The sequence below is a fragment of the Cynocephalus volans genome, chromosome 9 (genome assembly GCF_027409185.1).
Source record: "Cynocephalus volans isolate mCynVol1 chromosome 9, mCynVol1.pri, whole genome shotgun sequence".
NCBI classification, from domain to species: Eukaryota; Metazoa; Chordata; class Mammalia; order Dermoptera; family Cynocephalidae; genus Cynocephalus; species Cynocephalus volans.
The window spans coordinates 138,807,254-138,829,228 of record NC_084468.1 but is presented as its reverse complement, the minus strand read 5'-3'; the positions used below and the strand labels follow the sequence as shown (position 1 = coordinate 138,829,228).

At 33.9% G+C, this 21,975-nt stretch overlaps 1 protein-coding gene across 2 annotated transcripts in view; it reads left to right on the top strand.

The window, feature by feature from the left end:
* Positions 1-21,975, top strand: part of PDGFC (platelet derived growth factor C) — a 199,109-nt gene that overhangs the window by 124,585 nt on the left and 52,549 nt on the right. For both annotated transcript variants that reach the window (XM_063108641.1, XM_063108640.1), the window contains one exon: positions 20,492-20,672. In XM_063108641.1, coding sequence (XP_062964711.1) covers positions 20,492-20,672 — 181 coding nt within the window. The remainder of the gene's footprint in view (positions 1-20,491; positions 20,673-21,975) is intronic.

The following is a 21,975-nucleotide window of genomic DNA, read 5'->3' as shown; positions in this document are numbered from 1 at the left end:
TCCTTTCCGCTTCTGTTCCCAACAACCCCCTCCTTTCTTTGTCTTTCTTTTCCCATCTTCCCTGTTTGCTTTCCTGCATTAGTTCAGAAAGAGCTTTACGGTTTTCACTCTGTGAGGTCTGAGGGGTATTGGAATGCCATTCTTTGTGTCATGCTCTTACTTTCAATTGTTGCCTTGCTTCCACTGGGGTAATGATGGGATCTCTTGTTTGGGTCATCCAATTGTCATAATGCCTTAAACATGGACAATTTCTAGGACAAAGAAATAACCATATTATTATCTGTCTGGTTAGCTAACTAGTTACAATCTATGCCATTTACTAAAGAAGAAAAACCAAGCAATGGCAATAGAGCACTAATCATTAAGAGTAAAAAACTTCCAGATGTATAAATTTAAAAATTTAATGCAATAAACTGTGTTGGCCTTTCTCATCTTAGCTTCTTCTGTAGTTCTGTCCCCAGTATTAAAATATTAACATCATTTTGCTATATGAGCTTTCAAATAAAACACTTTCTTAAATTCACCTGACTCTGTTAATTCCTGTCTTCAAGTCCCTGCTCTCTTTATGGAATAGCCTACCTTCTAAAGAACCCAAACTTTAAGTAGTCTACCTCTTCTGGCTTTTATATTATGAGCAGATGCTGATTTAGTATTTATTTCTAATTGATTGATGGATTTGTTTGTAAGGTTTTTTTAAAGCTCCTTCTAAGGACTTTATCTGTTTTCTGTTGCTTTAACTGAATACCTGAGCCTGAGTAATTTATAGAAAAAAGAAATTTACTTCATACAGTTCTGGAGATTGGAAAGTCCAGGGTTGCAGGTCCACATCTATTGAGGGCCTTCTCATTTGTGAGGACTCTACGTGGAGTCCTGAGGTTGTGCAGGTCATCACAAGGCAAGGGATCCCATGGGAGACATGGCCAAACTAGCTTTTATAACATACTCACTCTCCTGATAGCTAACCCAGTCTCTCAATAACCCATAAATCCATGAATCCGTGAGTGGATTGGTCCATTCATAAAGGTAGAGCCCTCATGACCCAATTACCTCTCAAAGGTCTCACCTCTCAACATTTCTACATTGGATACCAAGTTTCAACACATGAAATTTTGGAAGACACATTCAAGCCATAGCAATGACTAAAGAAAAAAATCTAACTTTTACATGACAATTATTGTTTTTCTGTGTAATTAACATTACATTAAAATTACATTTTCTATGTAATTAAAATTTAGCAAAACTCTTCTAAGTTAAGCTTAAAGAGATTTTATTGCATTTAATTCACATGTGAAGGTTCAGAATAGAAGTAAGGACCACTTCTGAACTTCGTTAGCAATAGTGGTCATATTTACACCTTCATTTTCAGGAGGACAAATGATGTGAGTATTATCTCCTAGTCAATGTTTACTGCAGTTAAGAAAACATAACTGTGAGCCCAGTAGACTGATTCTGTGAAGGCAGAAGTATTCACTGAAACTCGTGGAGAGAACAAAGAAAAAAGGGTTTTCTGGTGGTATATAGATTCTGTCACAGAAATCAAGGAAGAAGTTCTTTATTAGATTAAAATACATACAGACACATTTTATGAAAAGGATCTCATTTAAATTTAATATTTCATTGAGTCAAACCAAGGGGAAAACTTTAATTGAATGCAGTGCAGCAAAGCAAGGGTTTATGGTTGTTACGACTTGCTTACAGATGCACTGAATGTTGGAAACTTTCATAAGCCATCCCCCTTTTTAAGAACAATTGGTAAGACCTCCATGTATCCACAGATATTTAATCAAAGTTGAGTAACGAAGCAAGAGGAGGCCAGAGGTTTTTGCTTCCGTGGAGTAAACTCTTCCTCTGTGAACTCCAATTCAGAGCACTAAGATAGTAGATGATCTAGCGGTATGCCCTTTTTTAAGGTAGATATAGAAATATTCTGTTGCCCCAAGTACTGTATACCTTCTTTAATTTTTATCAATAGCATGTTTAAGTTACTAGTGGTTTGTGCTTATGTTTCCACTTATTAATATCCCAGAGCAGACCCTGAGGAAACAAAATTATTCCTCATGCATCAATGTAAAATTCTGACTGCAATTTTTGGTACATAGAGTATTAGAACTACTGGTTTGGAAAATGTCGAGATTTGCTCCAGGTTCCATACTGATCAATGAGATTGTTTGGTAAGATGAATTGGTAATTTATTTTCATGGGAGCATTTAATTTACTATCAGAAACACTGGCTTGGATTGCCAGGCATCTTTCACATTCAGTTCTACCACTTTCTACTAGCAATATGCCCTTATTTAAATTACTTTACTTGTTTTATCATTATATTTTTTAAAAAATAATAAAATGAGGGGATTGTTTTTCAGATGAAGATTCAAGTCCCTTCCAAAAGTGAAAGATTTGTGTTTCTCTGGAGTATCTACAAATATACTGGGACACTAACTTTTTTTTTCCTTCGTCCAAACAGATAATGTTTTGTAAGAGTTCCTTGAAAATATTAAAGTTTAAGATAACATTATTCAGATTTCTTAAACTATTGACTTATACATTATCCCTTGGATTAAAATCCATTTTTAATTTGACATTAGTTTTAAATAGTAAGCTTAAAGTACTGTCGTAAGTTTAGTAAAAGCAATTTCCTGGAAATGCTACATTTGTAACATAGCCCTGTCCCATTTCTTTATCATCCCACTTCTGAGTAGTATAACATTTTACCTAGTCCTATTTCTTCCTGGCTATTTTTGAGCTTTAAGAGTCTCTTCCTTTACACTAAGTTTTATATGATGAAAATTTCACTGCTTAGAAATCTATCAAAGTATTTAGTTGTTTCTTGTATCATTTTCAAACTCTTAACTCAAGACCATGAAACGTTCCTAAATGAAGTGGAACCAAGAATTCTTTTGATTCTATATACTGCTCGTAGTTATGAAGTAGTAGACTTACCCATTACCTGCAATACGTTTTGAAACTTCAGTGCCCAAAACCCTTTTTTTTTTTTCCCAGAAAAGTTATTCCTCTTAGCTGTTTTAAGCACTTGGAAAATGCTTAAATAAATTTTCAAGTCTCAAGTAAGCTTTTCTCCCTGTCTGCTGAGAGATGCAGATTGTTTCCCCATATGGCAGCTGATTTAACCCCCTACTCCTTTCTCACCAGAAACCCCACACACTAACTTCAGAAACATCATCTACTTCTTGACCTTTCTATGTGTACCTCTCCATCTCAGTCCGTCAGTTTGAATAAGCAAGCCAGTTCATGATATCAAAATATTTGTGTAAATGGAAGCAGGCATAATTTATTGCTTCTAAAATTATTTCATGGGATTGTGGTAGGCACTGTTTTTGCTGAGGCATTGGAGATAATCTCAGTGGAAATGAGGCCTGCCCTGCTTGTTATTCTAGAGTATTTTGAGAAAAAAAAAATCTCTCTCATCACAGTCTACCTGCTATTTATCTAGATTAAGAACTTCCAAAAAAGTGGCTACTATAGTGTGACATCATGTTACAAATAGTGACTATCCTCTTTCAAACTTAGCAAAATTCAGATACTTGTTCATATATCTTAAGGTCTTTAATAGGAAGAATTTCCCAAGAGATAAAAAGGAAGGTCCAAAATTCTATTCCAAGTTTTCCATGTAGCACAAAAACAGAAAGCAAAGAAAGAAAGAAAAAAAAAGAGAAAGCAACAAAGAAGGGAAGGAGGGAGGGAAGAGAAAGATGGGCAGGAAGCTGACCTCTGAATGATGGAGGCTATTCAAAATGTCGTCTACTTCTTGACCTTTCTGTCTGCATCTCTGCATCTCAGTTGTCAATTCGAGCTGCATTCGTTTTCTGCATTCATTTTCTTATGCTCTAAAGTTAACGAGAGACTGACTAGAGAAGCCAAGCAATAGATGCCATGTAATAAATGCTACCATTTATTGAGCACCTATTATTTGCCAAGCCCTGACCTAGGGTGGTTACCCACGGCAGCTCTAATTTTTCAATATCCCTTCATGGTGGTAGGTGTTACTATTTCCCATTTTACAAGGGAGCATACAGGCTGAAAGAAGATATAAAAATTGTCCAAAAGCTAGTAAATAGTAGAGATGTATATAATACTACATATATAATACTACACCCTATCTCTAGGGTGTAGTTTTTTATAAGAATAGAATTATCACTGTCTCTATTGGCTGTTACATGCTTGGCAAAAATAAAAAATTACTTTTTCCTGCTTGTTATAAGACTAAATAAAAATAACACCTTGCTAAAGAGGGAAATTGTTAAGTAATGCAGTCATAATCACATGAACAACTTACTTCCTATTTGATGATCTTGGCAAAAAAGTAGTCACTGGTTTGCAGGATATAACTCCATTCCAAAACTGCTCACAGGAACTTATGGTCCTTAAATCTTTTAAAATTGGTACAAAGTTAAAGTTTAATTATGCTCTGGTTCACCGTACTTCAGTTAGGTTATGTGAGCATTTACTCTCCTATAATCAGTAATTTCATATGTGCTTACTGAACTGTCAACTAGATGTGAGGAAGCCTGAGTGACAAAGTAGAAACATTAACATAATCCTTGCCCGCAGGGAACATCTTAACTAGCGAGAGATACCTATGCTTGCGAAACAAACAAACAAAAAAAGAAACAAAATCATCTGAAATTAATTGCTATGTTGTGAGGAATAGAATATACTTGGAAAGTGCAGAAATCTGAACAACGATGCACAATCTTGTAGGAGGTCATCTTGAGGCCGGCTGCCAAGAAACTTCAAAAATTGGTAATTGCCTTCATGAATTCCCCACTATAATGTGGTCTTTAGCTCAGATGACTCAAAATCTGCTTTGAACAGCACACTGAACAGGGATCAGTTTCTCAATGAGAGGCTCATAACGAACCAAACTCTCAAATCAAAGAATTTACAACCAGGATTAAATATTTTAAATTTAAATGAAAAGTGTACCATTAATGGTCCTGATTTGGTAGGGAAGAAAATAAATAACCTTTGATGGTTTTGTATGTGGTGTTTCCTGTTTGTGTAGCAGTCTGTTTTAAGACAGTGGCATGATAAAATAAGGCTTGTTTTTACAGATAAGCCTTGAGGTGCTGTAGAGATGTGGTTGTGTGCAGAGAAGGAGAAAGAAAATGTGTAATGGAGGCCAGTGGAATAATCTGTGTCACGTTAATGAGGGTCTGGGATTTCAGTGTGAAGAGAAGAAGCAGACAAAAATACATGTATTTCTTTATTGAAACATAATTGACTGTACATGTCTCTGGGGTACAGAATTGAATATTCATGCCTGTGTGCAATATGTGATGCTCAAATCAAGATAATTAGTATATTCAACATTGCACAATGAAATCATTTTTCATGGCCCTTTACCCGTTTCTGGCTGACCCCGGGCCCCCTTCACCCCCTTTCCCACCTCTGGTAGCCTCAGTTCTCTACTTTTGAAAGTTCAACAAGTTATTGTGATTGTTATATCTTTCTTTCTTTTTATTTTTTGTTTATTTTTGTGTTTTTTTCATCTCCCACTTACGCGTGAGGACATGCGGTATTTCTCTTTCTGTGCTTGGCATATTTCACTTCACATAATTTTCTCTAAGTTCATCCATGTTGTTGCAAATGGCAGAATTTCGTTCTTTTTTATGGCACAGTAGTATTCTATTGTGTTTATATACCACATTTTCTTTATCCAGTCATCTATCGATGGACATTTAGGTTGGTTCCAACTCTTTCTTAGCTATTGTAAATGGAGGTGTGATAAACACGGGAATGCAGGTATCCCTTTGACGTGATGATTTCCATTTTGGGAGGAATACACCTAGGAATGGGACTGCTGGATTGTATGGCTGTTCTATTTGTAGTTGTTTGAGGAAAGTCAATACTGTTTTCCATAATGGCAGCCCTAAATATTTGAAGTAATGATTTATAGGATGTGTGTGATAAAGGAGAAAGTTAGTCATATATCACTTCAGAATTCATTAATCTTCTGTTTAACAAAGGAGGTGAGAAGAGTTAGAAAAAAATTCATCTTCAGTATTTCTTGTTACTTCCTTGAAAAAGGTGAAATAATCAAAGAGAATGATCAATAATAAACATAAGGTCTGAGGTTACCTGAGTAAATGTAATTAATGCTGCTTTTCCAGTCCTTTGTTTAGTAGAGAAACCACTACTGAGGATGAGATATTTAAATATGTGTCGTCAATTAGTTGAATTTCCAATGGGATCTAATAATGTCTGTAGTCAGAGACAGGTTTGAAAAAGAAACAGTAAGAAACATAGACCATAGAATCAAAATATAATCAGTATTAAGCCACTGGGCCAAATGAATACAGCAAATCAAAATGCCCATGGCAAGCTTGTAGGAAAATGAAGGATAGTTAATGTTATAATGAATTTCTAAAAAAATTGTCATTTATTACTCTGAATAAAATCTAGTCTGCTCATTTTAAAAAAGCCACTCGCAGTTATTTTTGAGAAAATTAATCATGCTTGTATTTAATGTGAGTAGCCAGAATTAGAAAAAAAAAAGGAAAAATGTTCAAGAGTATAAATATTGGTTATATAGGAATATTTCAACACCACATGTGTAATCATGGCTATTTGGTTGCCTGGTCTGTCCACATATATTTGTATATATGTGTATCTTACCATATTATGGATGTGTGAATTTACTCATTCATCCATCCTTCCCTCACTCAACAGTCATTTAGTCCCTGCACCTTGTGGACCAAATACCATGCTAAATATTGGGGACACAAAGATTATTAGACAGGCCCCTGGCCTCCAGAAAGCATTGAATAGTAAGGGGACAAGCATGCAAAAAAATATAATTCAAAATAATAGTGGGTGTGGTAGGACCGTGCTGCAAAGAAGTTGCAACCCCTGCCTGTGAGACTTACAGAAGGCTTCTCCGAGGAGGTCCTATTTAGCTGAAATCTGAAAGAGAAGTGAAAGCATGCCAAGTGAAGTGGTGAAGGTAATATTATTGGTAGTAAGAGATTTAATCAATCAACGTTTTGAATATTGAATACTGAGTTCTCAATATTTTGAAAGTTACCACTAGGCAGTTTCTAAGTATTTCCAATGAAATGTCCTGCTGTATGTACTTGGAAACCATTAGTCATAACTTGGTGATATAAAGTACGTTCTTGACCTATGACAGGACTATTATTGCTGGAGCTGCTGTACCGAAAAATGTGATCATATTTGCCATCTGGTGAAATATGCTGTCTCGCCCAGGTTGAGGTTCAAAATGACGAAAGCCCTAAGTAACCCACAATTACTCAGTTGCCCAAAGGCCCACAAGCAGGATGGAAAGCTGTCTGTGTTTCATCAGATCCCTGAACTGAAGTTCGCTGTAGGGACAGGGAGAAGATGCACATTGCTTTATCTTTTATCTTTCTTTACAGTTTGAAGTACTTTAGTTCTCCTATCAACCAAATGGAATGGCTCGATGTTCATGCCATAGTGACTCATACTAGATAGGATCTGGGGACATGGAGATAAAAAAAAAAAAAAAAAAAGATTTAGTTCCTGCCTTCAAGGAACTTATGTTTTAAATTTATTTTTGGAATTGTTCTCACTATGTAATATTTTTAAAACATTTAAATGTGTATTTTTTATATCTTAAAACTCTAGTTTAAATGATTATATAAACAGCTTAATAATTGAAATCAGAGTACACAAATTGCCACAGATGGCCACTTGTTGCTGGACCTCAGTTTTTCAGATAAGTTTCTGAACTACTGGTTTCTATTTGGTTCTATTAAATTTCTAAAGTAATATTAATGGGAGGATTCTCACACTACCAAATTATTTAAAACTTTTGTACTTAATTTTTATTATTTTCTTGTCTATAAGATTAATAAAATGAAGAAGTGAAATTCATGATTGATTCTTGGTATTTGCAGACAGGGAAACTGAGGCTCAGTAGAATAAGGGGGTAGATAAAAATGTCTGAATATATGAGTAGAAGGCATCTGATAATAATGGCTTTTATTTAAAAGCTATCCTACCTTTTCTGTCAAGGAGCGAGAAACTAAGAGAAAACATCTGGAGCAAAAGAGGAAAGGAAGTGAGTGATACATTTGAAACTGTTAAAAACAGTTCTGGTAACACAGGAACCTATTAAAGGATATGGTAGGAATCCTGGATATTAAAGCACCTTGAAGGGGTAATTTTAACAGGATAAGGAAAGAAATAAATAAAGAGCAAGAGGAAAAGTTTAAAAGTGAGAAGAGGAAAATAAAATAAACCTCGGGCCAAATAATCCCTGCCTAGGGATGTTGCCCAGGAAGGTGGATTTAGCCAAGTGGGCATTAAGCCTAGTATTTCTTATTTCCCTTTTCATGCCGCAAAATATGAAGTAATCGCCTTAGCAGGACTTATTACAGTGATTGAATCATATAAAAATCCGAAATGTTGCCTTTCATATGAAGATTTTTGTTTTGTTATGTTTCTTGAGAAATGACAGTCTTTTAACAAAATCCTCGTTCAATAATCAGTTTCTTTGGCAGATATAATCCCATATATCCCATAAATCCTTTGTCACTGGAAATAAAAGTGATGATTTTAGAAAAACACAAGCATCAAAATGTTGTTTTCATACTTTTAATATGTGATATGGGTGGGATGACTTGTTTCTCTGATTTCTAATTTCCCACCAAAGAGGCTAAATTATTTTTATCTTGTCAAGATTTGAAGTCTTTGAAAATGTTATTAGTGTCTATATGTCACTAAATTTACCTAATAATCTATTTCAATCTCCACAGAATCCCATTCTCTGGTGAAGATTGATTGTTTTAAAATTGCTAAGCAAACTTTATTTTATTTTATGAATTTATACCAGCTTTACCTAATTCTGCCTCTGGAGTCTGCATATTTGTATGTTGTTTAAATTATTCCTAATGATTAATTTCATGGCTAGATAATGAGCATCCCTAGACTAGATACAGGCCTACTTAGGAGGTAATATAAAAGTGAAAGTGATGTAAGTAGAATTTTGCCTATTCTACCTGTACTCTAAAAATCTATACCTTCAACACACACACACACATTTGTCTGTGTATATGTGTGTGTATAAACCTATATACATAACTACACCTACACACATACATATATACATATATTTATATGTTGATCACTGAAGAAAAGGTGGATGAAGCAAATAATCAGTCAAAATTCCTATTACTTGTTTGGGACATTTTTACAACTTAAAGAGTAGAGGTGAATGAAAAAGTGGAAAGTCTAGATAACTAATAGAATTTTCATTAGGTAATAAAAACTTCTTTCATTTATTAAGCATCATCTTTATGCTGGATCCCATTCTATCATCACTTCTTGGAACTACTCAGATTGATATTATATCTGATAAGGGGTAGGGGATATATTTCTTATCAGAAGCTTGGGATGGAGCATATATCAAATGTGTTCTGAAGTGTGCTTTTATTTTCTAAAGGGCGGCCTTTTAAAGTGTGATTTGTGGTACACATTATATAAGAAAAAGTATTTTGTCCTGCAAGAGTGTACTTGCAATCTGTGGTAGCCATAGGTCTCCTCCACTTAGCAGTCAGCACTTTCGAAGAGTTTCGTTTAAGTGACAGAGCAGGGAGGACGTATTTGCAGCGGAAGCAGCCTCACCGCCTCATAGCATTGGAGCCTGTACCGTTCTTGCCCCTGCGCTGTTCCCTCACCTCCTAATAACAAGTCTTTAAGGACCTCGTAACACACTGACATTTATATGTTTGTTTCCATGGATATTACCTGTCGGAGTTATGGTATTTGGTGATAACAGCGCTATATAGATCTTGGGAAATAATAAAATTTTCTTGAAAATGTATTAATGGATTTGGTCTAATAGCATGTTAGGTGTCTTAGGTTGCTTATTTTTTGACATAAGTGCACATATCAAAATTAATGTGATTAGATTCTAAAACCAAAAAAAAAAAAAGATTTTTAAAAATGATCTTGTACATCATCTATTTCTGTCCTTTATTTTGCAGAAGAGGAACCTGAATCCTAGAGCCATTTCATATCGAACACCTATTTCCTTAAAATAATCGATTAGTCATCAATCAGGGTTGAAATGCTCTGCTCATCTATGCCTTTGTCAAAGTCCAAGTCTGTGGGTTTGTTCTTACTGAAGTCATATTTTGAAAAATGAATTATTTTGGATGACCTGAAATTTATTTTAAATTTTGAGAGTATTTTTTCAGATGTGTTTATGAGAAACCATTTCATTATGAAATAGATACTGAATAAATATAAAAGCTCAAAATAAATACTTAGAGTTTTGTGTTTTTTTAAACCAGCCATATTCAGGAACTGTACCGGAAATTCTTTAATATCATTAAAGGGAAAATATTTTCATTTCACTTTGGTATATTATAGAAGAAATTCTTTTTTTTTCATTTTCATAGACATCACCAAAAGGTAAATTTATTTAACTAAACAGATGAGCCTTTTAAAATGCCTTAGGCTGCTGATCAGCTATTTAAATGTCTTCTTTTAAAATCAGTCCTGAAGGTATGAAAATGCTTTGGTAAGCATTACATGAGCCCTGCCCAGATTTTATTATCATGCTACTTAAATATTTCAGCTTTAGCTAAATTCATATCTGAAGTAACTTGCCATCTGAAAACATAGCAAAGATATAGTGTAGATAAAAAATGAAAGAACCTAACCTATAGTAAATACTTTAAAGATGTCTTGATTAATGAAAAAATGATAAAAATTTGACTCATCTTCACTTTAAACAGAAAATAATTTCCTTCACAGTCATCAAAAATTGCTTATTGAGCTGAAAGAATCATACCGCTGTGGTCATGGGGGCATGTCTTTTCATGGATATGTTTAGGCAACGGAATTCAGCTGTTTCAAAGGAGATAAGTTTAGTTGATGGGAAAATAGTGTACAGAAGCAGCAGCCCGTAGTGTGCCTTCTGGTAGACCATAAACTATGGGTGGAACAGTCTTGGTGTGGGTAGGTGAGAGAGTATATTCATAGCCCTTCCTACCTTAAATTTTTATGCCGGTTAAATAAGCCTTGATATATGCATTCCCATCTCAATATTTCTGGGTAACCTAAACTCAGTAGTTGGAATACTTTGGAGGAAGACTTACCCTTCCTTTTCCTGTAGCTACCTACCTCTACTGCAACACTGCACCCTTACCCATACCATGTGTGTTGAAAGCAGGAGGGGAAATGACATGTTCATCCTTGAGGGAAAAATTTTGCTTATGTCTGTATAGAATGTTCATTTTATTTCTTAAATTTAGTTCCTTAAACTTTCTTTCAGTAATGCAGTGATTCAGTTGTTGGCGCATATAATAAAGGTATTTTGTCTGTCCTTTATATGAACTGTTATTTAATTATGACTAATTTAATCATGACTCACTCACAAAATATGCATTTCTTTAAACAGTTGCACACCACAAAGCATCACACCAGAGGGGCCTACATGTTAATGAGATTTTTTGGTAAAACTTATTATAAGGTAGACTATAATGAGGAAAACGGGGACTGATCCGTAGAGTAGAGAGATATATGAATACTATTTATACCTTGTTTCCGGAACAATCTTTCAGTTGACATAGTAACATTAGCTCCCTAAATCTTGGCATTATTTCAAGGTAGCGGCTGACTGAGGATAGGAAGGCATACATTTCAGGAGCTGATCAGTCTTTGGAAAGAAATGCTGAGCAGGTAGATGAGTGCTTTTTATACATGAACTCAGAATTCTTAGAACAATCATAATGTTGTTACTGGTTTTGTGCCTATTTTATGTTTTACAAATTCAGACACAAAAATTAAGTACTCAGTTTTTTTGCAATATTGATGAATCTATCTTCTGAAAGAAAAGGAGCAACATGTATATGCTTACATAGATCCAGGCAGGTTAGATTCAGCTACTCCCACAGGTCTGTTCTTAACCAGCCCCCTTATCTGTTTCTATGTGATTGACTTTTACAGAGTCCACGTTATGAGTGAGATCACACAGCATTTGTCTTTCTGTGCCTGGCTTATTGCCCTTAGCAGAATGCCCTCCAGTTCTATCCATGTTGTCACAGTGACAGAATTTCATTCTTTTTTAGGACTGTCTGGGATTCTGTTGTGTGTATATATCACATTTTCTTTATCCATTCATCTGTTGATGGACACATAGTTGCTGCCATATCTTAGCTATTGTGAATTATGCTGAAATGAATGTGGGAGTGCAGATATCTCTCACTCAACATACCGGTTCAGTTTCTTTATGTATATACCCAGAAGTAGGATTGCTAGATCATATGGTATTTCTATTTTTAGTTTTTTGAGGAACCTCCATACTATTTTCCAAAATGGCAGATTAGTTTATATTCCCACCAACAGTGTACCAAACACCACATTGTACCTCATAAATTCACAAAATTATTAATGCCAATTAAAATAAATTTTTAAAATGTAATGAAAAAATATAGTGATTTGTGCAAATTATCACTGTGTGGAGTTTTGGGGTCTCTTCTTCCACAGGGGTGAAATCTTCCATGCGTTACATATATGGATGCAGTAATAAAATTCAAAAACCTAACACTTAAATTGGGCAACTTATTGTTAGGCACTATGCTAAACACGTCATGTACATTCTCTCTTCATTTAATCGTCACTACAATCTTAAAAGTTAATGAATATTTTTCCCATTTTGTGTGAGTTGATGAGGATCTGGAGAGTTTAAGTCAGAATTCTCAACAGTGAGTTATGAATAGTGATGTTTTGGGCTGGACGATTCTCTGCTGTGTCCTGTGTAACCAGAGACAGTATCATGTAGTGGTTAAGAATACATGATTTGAAGCCTGGAGCTCAGTTTCTGACCCAGCTCTATTGCTCTTTGCTGTATGACTTTTGCCTTGTTACATAACCTCTCTGTACCTCAGAAATGGGTATTATAATAATAGCAGCCAGATGAGGTCAGTTTTGAAGGTGGGATGAGTTGATGATTATGAAGTATTTTGCTATATTATAATGATTATTATTTTATACAAATATTTTAGAAGCCTTATTGGGACTTTGATAAAAATAAATTTATGCCTTTTTGTCTTTTAGTAATATTGTATGTCTTTCCTCATATAGTACTTATACTTTATTGGTTAAATTTATTACTATGCTTTTTTTATATTCTACTGTGAAAGGCATTTTTTTCTCCAATTTGCTTTTTTCCTGTAATAAGGAAAAACTATTGATATTTGTACATTAATCTTATATTCAGTCATTTTACTGAATTTGCTTATTAGTTCCACATAGTTTTTAAAAGCCAGAAACTTTGGAGTCATTTTTGACTCCTATCTTTCTTTCATACCCCACACCAACTCCTGTCAGATCTCCCTTAAAAATATGCACAGCATGTAACTACTTTTTGGAGAATGCCCACCTCCCATACCATACTACAAGCCATCCCACCTCACACCTGAATTATTGCCAAACTCTTCCAGCCTCTGTGCTTACCCTCTCCCTATAATATGTTCTCAAGGGAGTCTATCATCAACTAAGGATTGTTTTTCTCTTCTATTTCTATTGCAACTTTTTTTCTTTTCCTCTATTTCTAAATCAGCTAGAGCTTCCCCCCAAAATGTTGAAAAATAGTGGTGAGAATGGCTAGCCCTATCTCTGTTCAAATTTAATGAGAATGACTTTAATTTTATTTATATAATGCTTGCAGTTAGTTTGTGTTAAATAATTTTTTACCATGATTTGAAAGTTTCCTTCTATTCACAGTTTACTCAGGTTTTTTCTCAGTAGTTGATTTTGTATTATTTCAACATTTATTAATATCATCATATAGTTTTAATATTATAAGGGGTCATTCCTATATTTATCCTCATATTCATGAACTAAACCCATTATTAGTGATCATAAAATGTCTTTTAACCCACTGATGAATGGTATTTGATTAAATTTTTTTGGAATTTTTGCTCCCCATGTCATTGCATCCCTTTTATTGATAAGTGTTTGACAATCTATTAAATTTCTTCTAGAGTTATTAGTCTGTTCACCTTTTCTGCTTTGTCAGTAAATATTGATAACTTACACTTTCATAGTCATCCATTTTATCTAGCTTTTTTGATTTAATTAGCACAAAGTTACATAAAATATGCTTACAAATTTTAAATACATTCTTATCTGTGATTATATCTTCATCCCCATTGCTAGCTTTCTAAATTCTTGATTCATTCTCTCTTCTCTCTCTTTTCTTTTCTTTTCTTTCTTTCTTTCTTTCTTTCTTTCTTTCTTTATTTATTTATTTATTTATTTATTTTTAATTTTATTTTGTCGATATACATTGTGGCTGATTATTGCTCCCCATTCTTCTCTCTCTTTTTTGAGAACTAGCTTTTGGTTTTAATTCTGAGTTTTAATTTTGTTTTTGATTATATCTCTTATAGCTTTTGTCTTCATTAATTTTCACCTTATATTTTCTTTCATTTTGCATAATCTTTCTAGCTTTGTACGTTGAACTTATTTGCAATGTGTTTATTTAGTAATAAGTAATAAAATTTTAAACTATCAATTTCCCACCATGTGTAATTTTAACCATTTCATAGAGGTAAAACTTTCCTATTTTCATGAAAATTACTTCATCGTGTGGTGTTAGTCCCATGAAGCATGCTTGCTGGTTTGACTTACACATTTTCTACATGGGTATATAATTCTCCATAAAGAATTTAGAGTACCTGATAATAAATATTACCAAATTAGTTAAAATAAATATCTATAAAATTTATATGCCCAAATTACTAAGTTGACTGGTCATCTTTATTTGTAATGACCCTCAGTATTTCTCTAGCCATTGAACAAGATCATTTGGCCAATTTGAATCAAGACACAAATTCTCTGCAGTTAGGCCTCAGAATAAAGTGACTAGAATTTTATAGGCATATTTTAAATATAGTGAGCAGTATGGCTTAATACTTCAGAGCATGAGCTCTGGCGTGTGACTTCTAAAACTGAAGCCTTGGCTTTACATTTAGTTGCTGTGTGACACTGGCCAAGTTACTTACCTTTTCTATCTTCATATTTTATAACCTGTAAAATGGGCACAAAAATAGCATCAAGTTTTTCTGGTTATTGTGAGAATTAAATAAGTTAATGTATAAAAAGCACCTAAAAGTGCCTGCCACATAGTAATCACTTACTTAATAAATATATTATTTAAAAAATTATTTTTAACATAAGTGAAAGCACAAATAAGCACCTTAGTGTCCAAATAGGAGTCTAAAACTTCCATTTCTGTGTATGAGTTGCATTCTGCCAAACTGAAGTATACATTATAGAATAATTGTCATCTTATTAATTTTATTACCTTTTCCAACAAGCTCAGACTCCATTTGACATGTGCAGATCTGGGCCTTATTAAAATCCACATTCATTTGTTGGCAGGGTTTCACACTACCGACAGGTTTGATAATTCATGGAGTATTTAATTGGCAGGATTTTAGTTAGCATGAACTAGGAACAGCCTGTTTGCAGAGTCGGTTTATTTTTGTTGAAGGAAGCTGGGTGTCTGACAATTATGTTTACCAGTGAATTTATTTCTTTGTATACTCCTTACAGTTTTTAGGAGTGAGAAAGCAGTCCTCATGTCCTCTTGGTTTTTTGAATTCCCACACGAGAACCAAAATTTTGTCTACAATGCCAGACTTGTTTGTTAAACATAAAAGAACATAAATTCTCCATGGGTCCCCAGGGGTATGTTAGAGAAAGGGAGTGATCATTATAAACCACTTAGTGCTGTTTGCTCTGTATCATGTTGCCCTGAGAAAGTGATGTTTGATTGGCCCATAAAATAGGCTTAGTAAATCCTTTAAATACTGATGTGGGCAATTATGCACATTGGAAATTAATACCTGAGGGTGTATTATAAGGATTACCATGTCTCCAGAACAGTCACCTAGGCATGCATACATTTCTGAATTTAGGGATGGTTATATTTTGTGATTTCAATTTTATGTGTCAGCATTGCTTGGTTTTTTTATCTACCTTTCATGTGGCTGTGGCTACAGATATGTTTTTTCATCATTGTGTTCTCTCTTCATTTTCTACTCGATGTTTTTGAGCTATGTTAAAATATATCAACCAACCAACTTCTGCTATGAGTCCCATATTCTGCAAATGGCATCCTGTCAGAAAATAGAAAAATTTCAAATTATAAGGGAAGAAGACTGGATTTAATGCATTATTCTTTTTCCAGCCTCACTCTTCACTCTCGAACAAGTTGAAAGGAAAATATGGATCAAGTGGCAATCGCGGGGTTTTGGGGGGTTGCTTTTAGGGGGGTTGGTGTTTTGAAGATAAGCTATCAATAATGAGGCATGAGGATACTTCCAGTTAGATCATCAGTTGGTCTGATTTTACATGATCTTGAATATGATTTCAGTAAAAAGAAATGTTATTTGTGTAATTATATCCCTTAGCAAGGAGATTTACTGTTTTGATTAAGAGAACAAACTAAGCTTTAGTAAATAATGATTTCATTAATACTTTTACATTTTATAGACATCTTAATAGTTGTTGAGGATAACCATAAAAATTAATGGTAGAATAATTGGATGAATTTTAGAATTACATTTTTGTATGACATCGGTTCTGAAAAAATGAAATGTTTAATGTACCATGAACCAGTTAGTAGCATATGCTAAATTCTACTGCTTTATAAGCAAAGAATATGGTATTTTTTTATATGTTCATTTCATTTAACCTTAGTGGAATGCAAAGCTATATAGATTTTTTAAAACACTATGGTAAATGCATGCACCAGACTTGCATGAGCATGTAAGGATTAATTGCCAGCTGTCTAGCTATAAATCCAGAAATTGTTATAAAGATTATGTTTATTTTTTAAATGGCATCAAAATCAGTAGAAAATCTTCATGAATAAGTCGTAATGTACTCATCACCTTTTTCTTATTTGTAAGACTGCGATTTTGCATAAGGCCAAAGTTAAGACTTGCTGTTCATTAATAAACTCCTAACATTTATGATCCAGATATTCTTATGTGTGGTCAAAAACCATTTTTAAGTTCTTTTAAAGAAGTTACAAATCAGCTAAACACATAATGGTGTTCCTTTTTTTTTAAACAGAAATAAAAAGAAAATCATGTGTAGTAAAATACCTATCTAAGCTGTTAATTTAATGTTTCCCAAACATGATATTATTTTCTCTTAGGATTCTTTCCATATTAGAAAGATTGTAATAGTTATTTTGAAAATGGTCTCAAAAATCTTTTTAATTCAATGTGTTCCTCCCAACCATTTTGTTGAAAATGACATCATAATGGCCACATCCAGTGGATACTTCTCCGTTTTCGTCTTTGATCTTTCTTCAGCACTTGGCACTACTGACCGCTTCTGCTCCGATGGAAATTCCTCCCTTCCCTCTCACATGAGCCTCTTTGCCATCACTCACGATGGTTTTTTTTCCCAACCACTCTTTTTCAGGATGCTTTTATTAAAGGATCTTTTCTTTTGACCCACACTTGAAATGTTGCTTCCTGGCATTCCTCAATTATATGATGATTCTATGTCTATGTTACTCCTCTCACTGAAAACCTCCAAGGGCTCTGCCTGGTAAACTGCGAGGGTGGCAAACTCATAAGCCTACAGGGGCAAATTATGTAAATAAATAAAGAGATCCAAGTATATACAGAAAGCATAGAAAGTAGATAAGAATTTTTTAAAAACTAGAAAGAACATGCCTCATCTAAATTTTTTGCCATTTTGCCTCAACCTCAGTTGCTACGAAGGGCACACATTCATTCCTTCACTCACCAAATACTGATTCAGGGTTTACCATGTGTCTGGCATGATGTAGGTGCTAGAGATAAGACATTAAATTAAATAAAGGTACCTCCTTTCCTGGAGCTGACATCAGATCTGGAGATCAACCTTCATGGAGTCACACTAAAGCTAATGATATTCAGTATTACTAGATCTTGAAATTAAAAAAAAAAAAAAGGCAGAAATCCAGGTTTTCTTTGAAATTCATTTTTTAAAATGTTCACTTAGAATTTTAAGAGACATAGGGCCTATTAAAACTGTGCCATCTATTGCAACATTGATCTACAAAGTATTATTCTAACATCTTACTCTGAAATATCAAGGCCTTCTTACCTACCCCTATATTTTCAGCTTGATCCCCATCTACTTCTTTGTTTCCTGTCCTCTATTCATGATTCACCATGCCTGGCCCCCTCTCTCCTCTCTTACATCTCATATATTATACTTCTCACCAGAATTTTCATTTCCATCCTTTTTTACTCATGGTCACTCAGTACTTACTGACAGCCCAAATGTCAAGTCCTTTGTAAATCGACCCTAATCTCATTGTATATAATTACACTTACTCTTCCAGTATTCCACAGTATTTCCTACACACTCTCGTTAGAGCTCTTATCTATGTGTTTTATGGACTCAGAGCTCAAAGGAACTATAGTTTTATCTTTTTTATCCTGAGAACCCAGCACAGCAGTTTGCAACAAGTCAGTGCTTCACAAATACCTGTTGAATGAGCAGTGGTGACCCACATCGGATAGGTTTACCTCCCAAGCAAAGAACAAACAGATACTCTATGAATAGAAGCTTTGTTTCACATGTAGACAATCATGATATAAAAATTACCACGTGATAAAAATGATAATTATCAACTTTTGTACCAAGTAGATCTGAAATATCTACTTGAGTCTGTTCTATCTGGCTCTATCTACCCCTGCCCAGCGCCCCCTTCCCCACCCTAGGCACACATACACCAAAATTCCTGGAATGGTTATACTAGCTGGCTTATGCATTTGTAGTTTATAACCCTGGGCTTGTCATATGATACAGAATAAACATTATCTCCTCTTTGTAGTTTCTTATTTATTGCTTTCGAACTCCCAAGGATATGTTAAAAGGCAGGTGTTGGGGGAAGGGGGCTTTGGGAGGGATGCAGGATAGAGGTGGGTTTATTCATGGGTAACTCTGTGCCCACAATATTTTAGGCACTGCACATGTGCTGTCCCATTTTTTCTTTCTTAAAATATCCCTGTGAGTTCTGTAGGATTATCTTCAATTTATAGATGAGAAAACAAGGCCAAGACGACAGATAAAGCTACATGCCATGAGAGTTCTGGATACTTCTTTAGGAGGAAGATTTACGATTATTTCATTATGTACTTTATGTCCTTTTTTTCTTGTTGAAAGCTTGTTGTTTTCGTCTGCAAATTCAATACTACATAAAACATATATTTTTGCTTCTCTGGCAAAATCTACTGAATTTAGACTTTTTTGTTTGTTTCATTGTTTTAATTATAGTGCAAATAGTATAACCCTTGTTCTTGTTGGTGACATGTTTTCCCAAAATATTGAATAACTTTTGGTAAAGCTCCAAACAAAATACAGAAACTTTTCTCAATTTTTTTAATAGTTTAATTTCTGGAAAATTCAGCTTAAGCTAAAGCAGTACAAATCATATATGTGTTTATACATGAGACAATGTTAGCTTCCAGACTCAGATGAATGATAGCAGAAATTCCACCTACATGAAATGCCCTGTGAAATATTTGAAAGGCATGGGGACGTGGGGCAAATACTCATTTGGGGGATTTTCCAATATTAACCATTCTTGGGCCTTACCTACTACATTTTGTAGTGCTCTTTTCACCCCCAATCATTGGGTCAACTTAAGATGTTTCTACAAATTACTGAAACATTCTCTCATGGGATTATACTTCTTTAAGTGACTACCACTGATCTAAACCTTCCAAACCAAAGTTGGCATTTGTTTAAAACAAATAATCATTTATTCCTTATGTTTAAGATGTGTGTAGTGCAGTGTAAAATAGAAATATGTAAGAATTTATTCCTTTCTTCAAGGATTTAACAGCCTAACTAAGAAGATAGGTCACTTACATGTATATGGTTAATATTAAAAATATGTGCTTGTCAAAAAGACAAAGATGACAGTGAGCTGAGAACACCCAAGAAGGTCTCACAGAGGCAGTGCATTCAAAGTGAGATGTGAAGGATGTGTATATAATGAAGTGGCTCTAGAAAGCTTGCAATACCAGGGGAAAGGGACCCAAGGAGCTTGACTAGGATGAAAGAGTTACTGTTAGAAAGCAATGGGCAATAATAATAGAAATTAAGGTTGGCCTAAGACTGTCATGTCCAGATAGAAATTACATTGAATAATTCATGAATCAAACATTAGGAATGCTTGTTCTGTACAAAATGTTTAAGTTTTAAGATGGCTGTTCAGTGATTGGAATTTGTTAATAGCAAATCTAGAAGGCTTAGAAGATTCATATTTCTTCAACTGAGAAGTCATTTTTAGTTGTGTCTCTTCTTTGAGATGTTTAATTATATTTACCCAGGTAAATTTGGGATTAACACATTGCTGTGATCTATTGATTTATTGCATCCACAGCCATGGGATTTGAATTACCAAAACTCCATATTAGGACTTTATGTCTCTTTTCTCTTTGTCTCATTACAGGTATGATTTTGTAGAAGTTGAGGAGCCCAGTGATGGAACTATTTTAGGGCGCTGGTGTGGTTCTGGTGCTGTACCGGGAAAACAGATTTCTAAAGGAAATCAAATCAGGATAAGATTTGTATCTGATGAATATTTTCCTTCTGAACCCGGGTTCTGCATCCACTACAACATTGTCATGCCAGTAAGTAGCACTTTGAAGCCCACTTATTTAATTGGGTCAGCTATTTGTTTACTTGATTTTCCCTTTTAAACATGAGATTTAGAAAAACAAAAAGCAAGAACCTTTCCCTAGCTTGGATTTTTTTTCCCCCACAAATGTCACTGTATTTTTCACAAATAATTTAAATGTTGTCACTGTAAATCATTTGCAATGTTAAATACCTTAACCAATGAAATGAAATAAAATATATATTTTTTAACTATAAGCTTATAGCATACCCTTCATCCCCCAACTCACTGACTTGGTATTTCAGTGTTGATGGGAAATTATATAAGGATTTTCTTTTGAGAAAAATATGAAACTGTGCTATTAATTACCCTCTTATTTAGGGATCACCATCAAAATTTGGACTCTGTAGTGTCTTTCTGAATTAATTTCTAGTTTCAGTCATATTAAATAATAAAATATAATTTTAGTTTTCTAGTATCTTTGGTGATTATTTCTTATATGACACTTTCGTATTTTGCTAAAGTTACTCTTATTTTAAATATGTAAGTTTTGAAGGATACACAATACTGTGGTATCCTTATTTTCAAATGTATGTAGAGATTTAAAAATGAATACATCAAAGAGTTAGAAAGCCAGCACTATTTGAGATCAATACCATTTTAACTAAAGTTATGTGTATATTGCCTTAAATGTTCACTCTCATGTGATCTTTTACTTTTTTTTTGCCCTTTAAGGTGGCATCATTCCTTTCTGTACCTACCAAAATTTTTTTTAGATGTGTTATTTATAAACATGTTATGTCCATAACATTTTTACTTTTATGTTTTCTTGGAGAAAAGCAAACTTATTAAATATTAATTATTTTCAAATCAATATATTAGTAAAATATATAGTTAAAGTAGTTATCTCAATTTTCCAACTTAATATTTATCCTGTTTGAATAATATTCGTGGCCCTACAAAGGAATTTTTGAAATTCTAGCTGGAATTTAAGAAATCTGTCAACTTTTAAAAAATTATAATTGTGTATTGAATTTTAATTGTAGTGTTCTTGTACTTCATGAATTTTTTCAAACGTTTGTATCTTTGTTGTACTACAACAAAAATATTGAAAACATTTTTGCTATTTTTATGACATTCTACTTATAATAGTAATTCAGAAGTTTCTATACAAATATGATGATGTTGTCTAGTATACCTTTTAAAGATGATCAATAATATTACAATTTAAAAAGCTATAAAAAGTTGATTTCTTTAATGATTTTGACAAAAGATTTAGTAAATTAATAGGCACACTGGGAACGCAATGGTGTTGG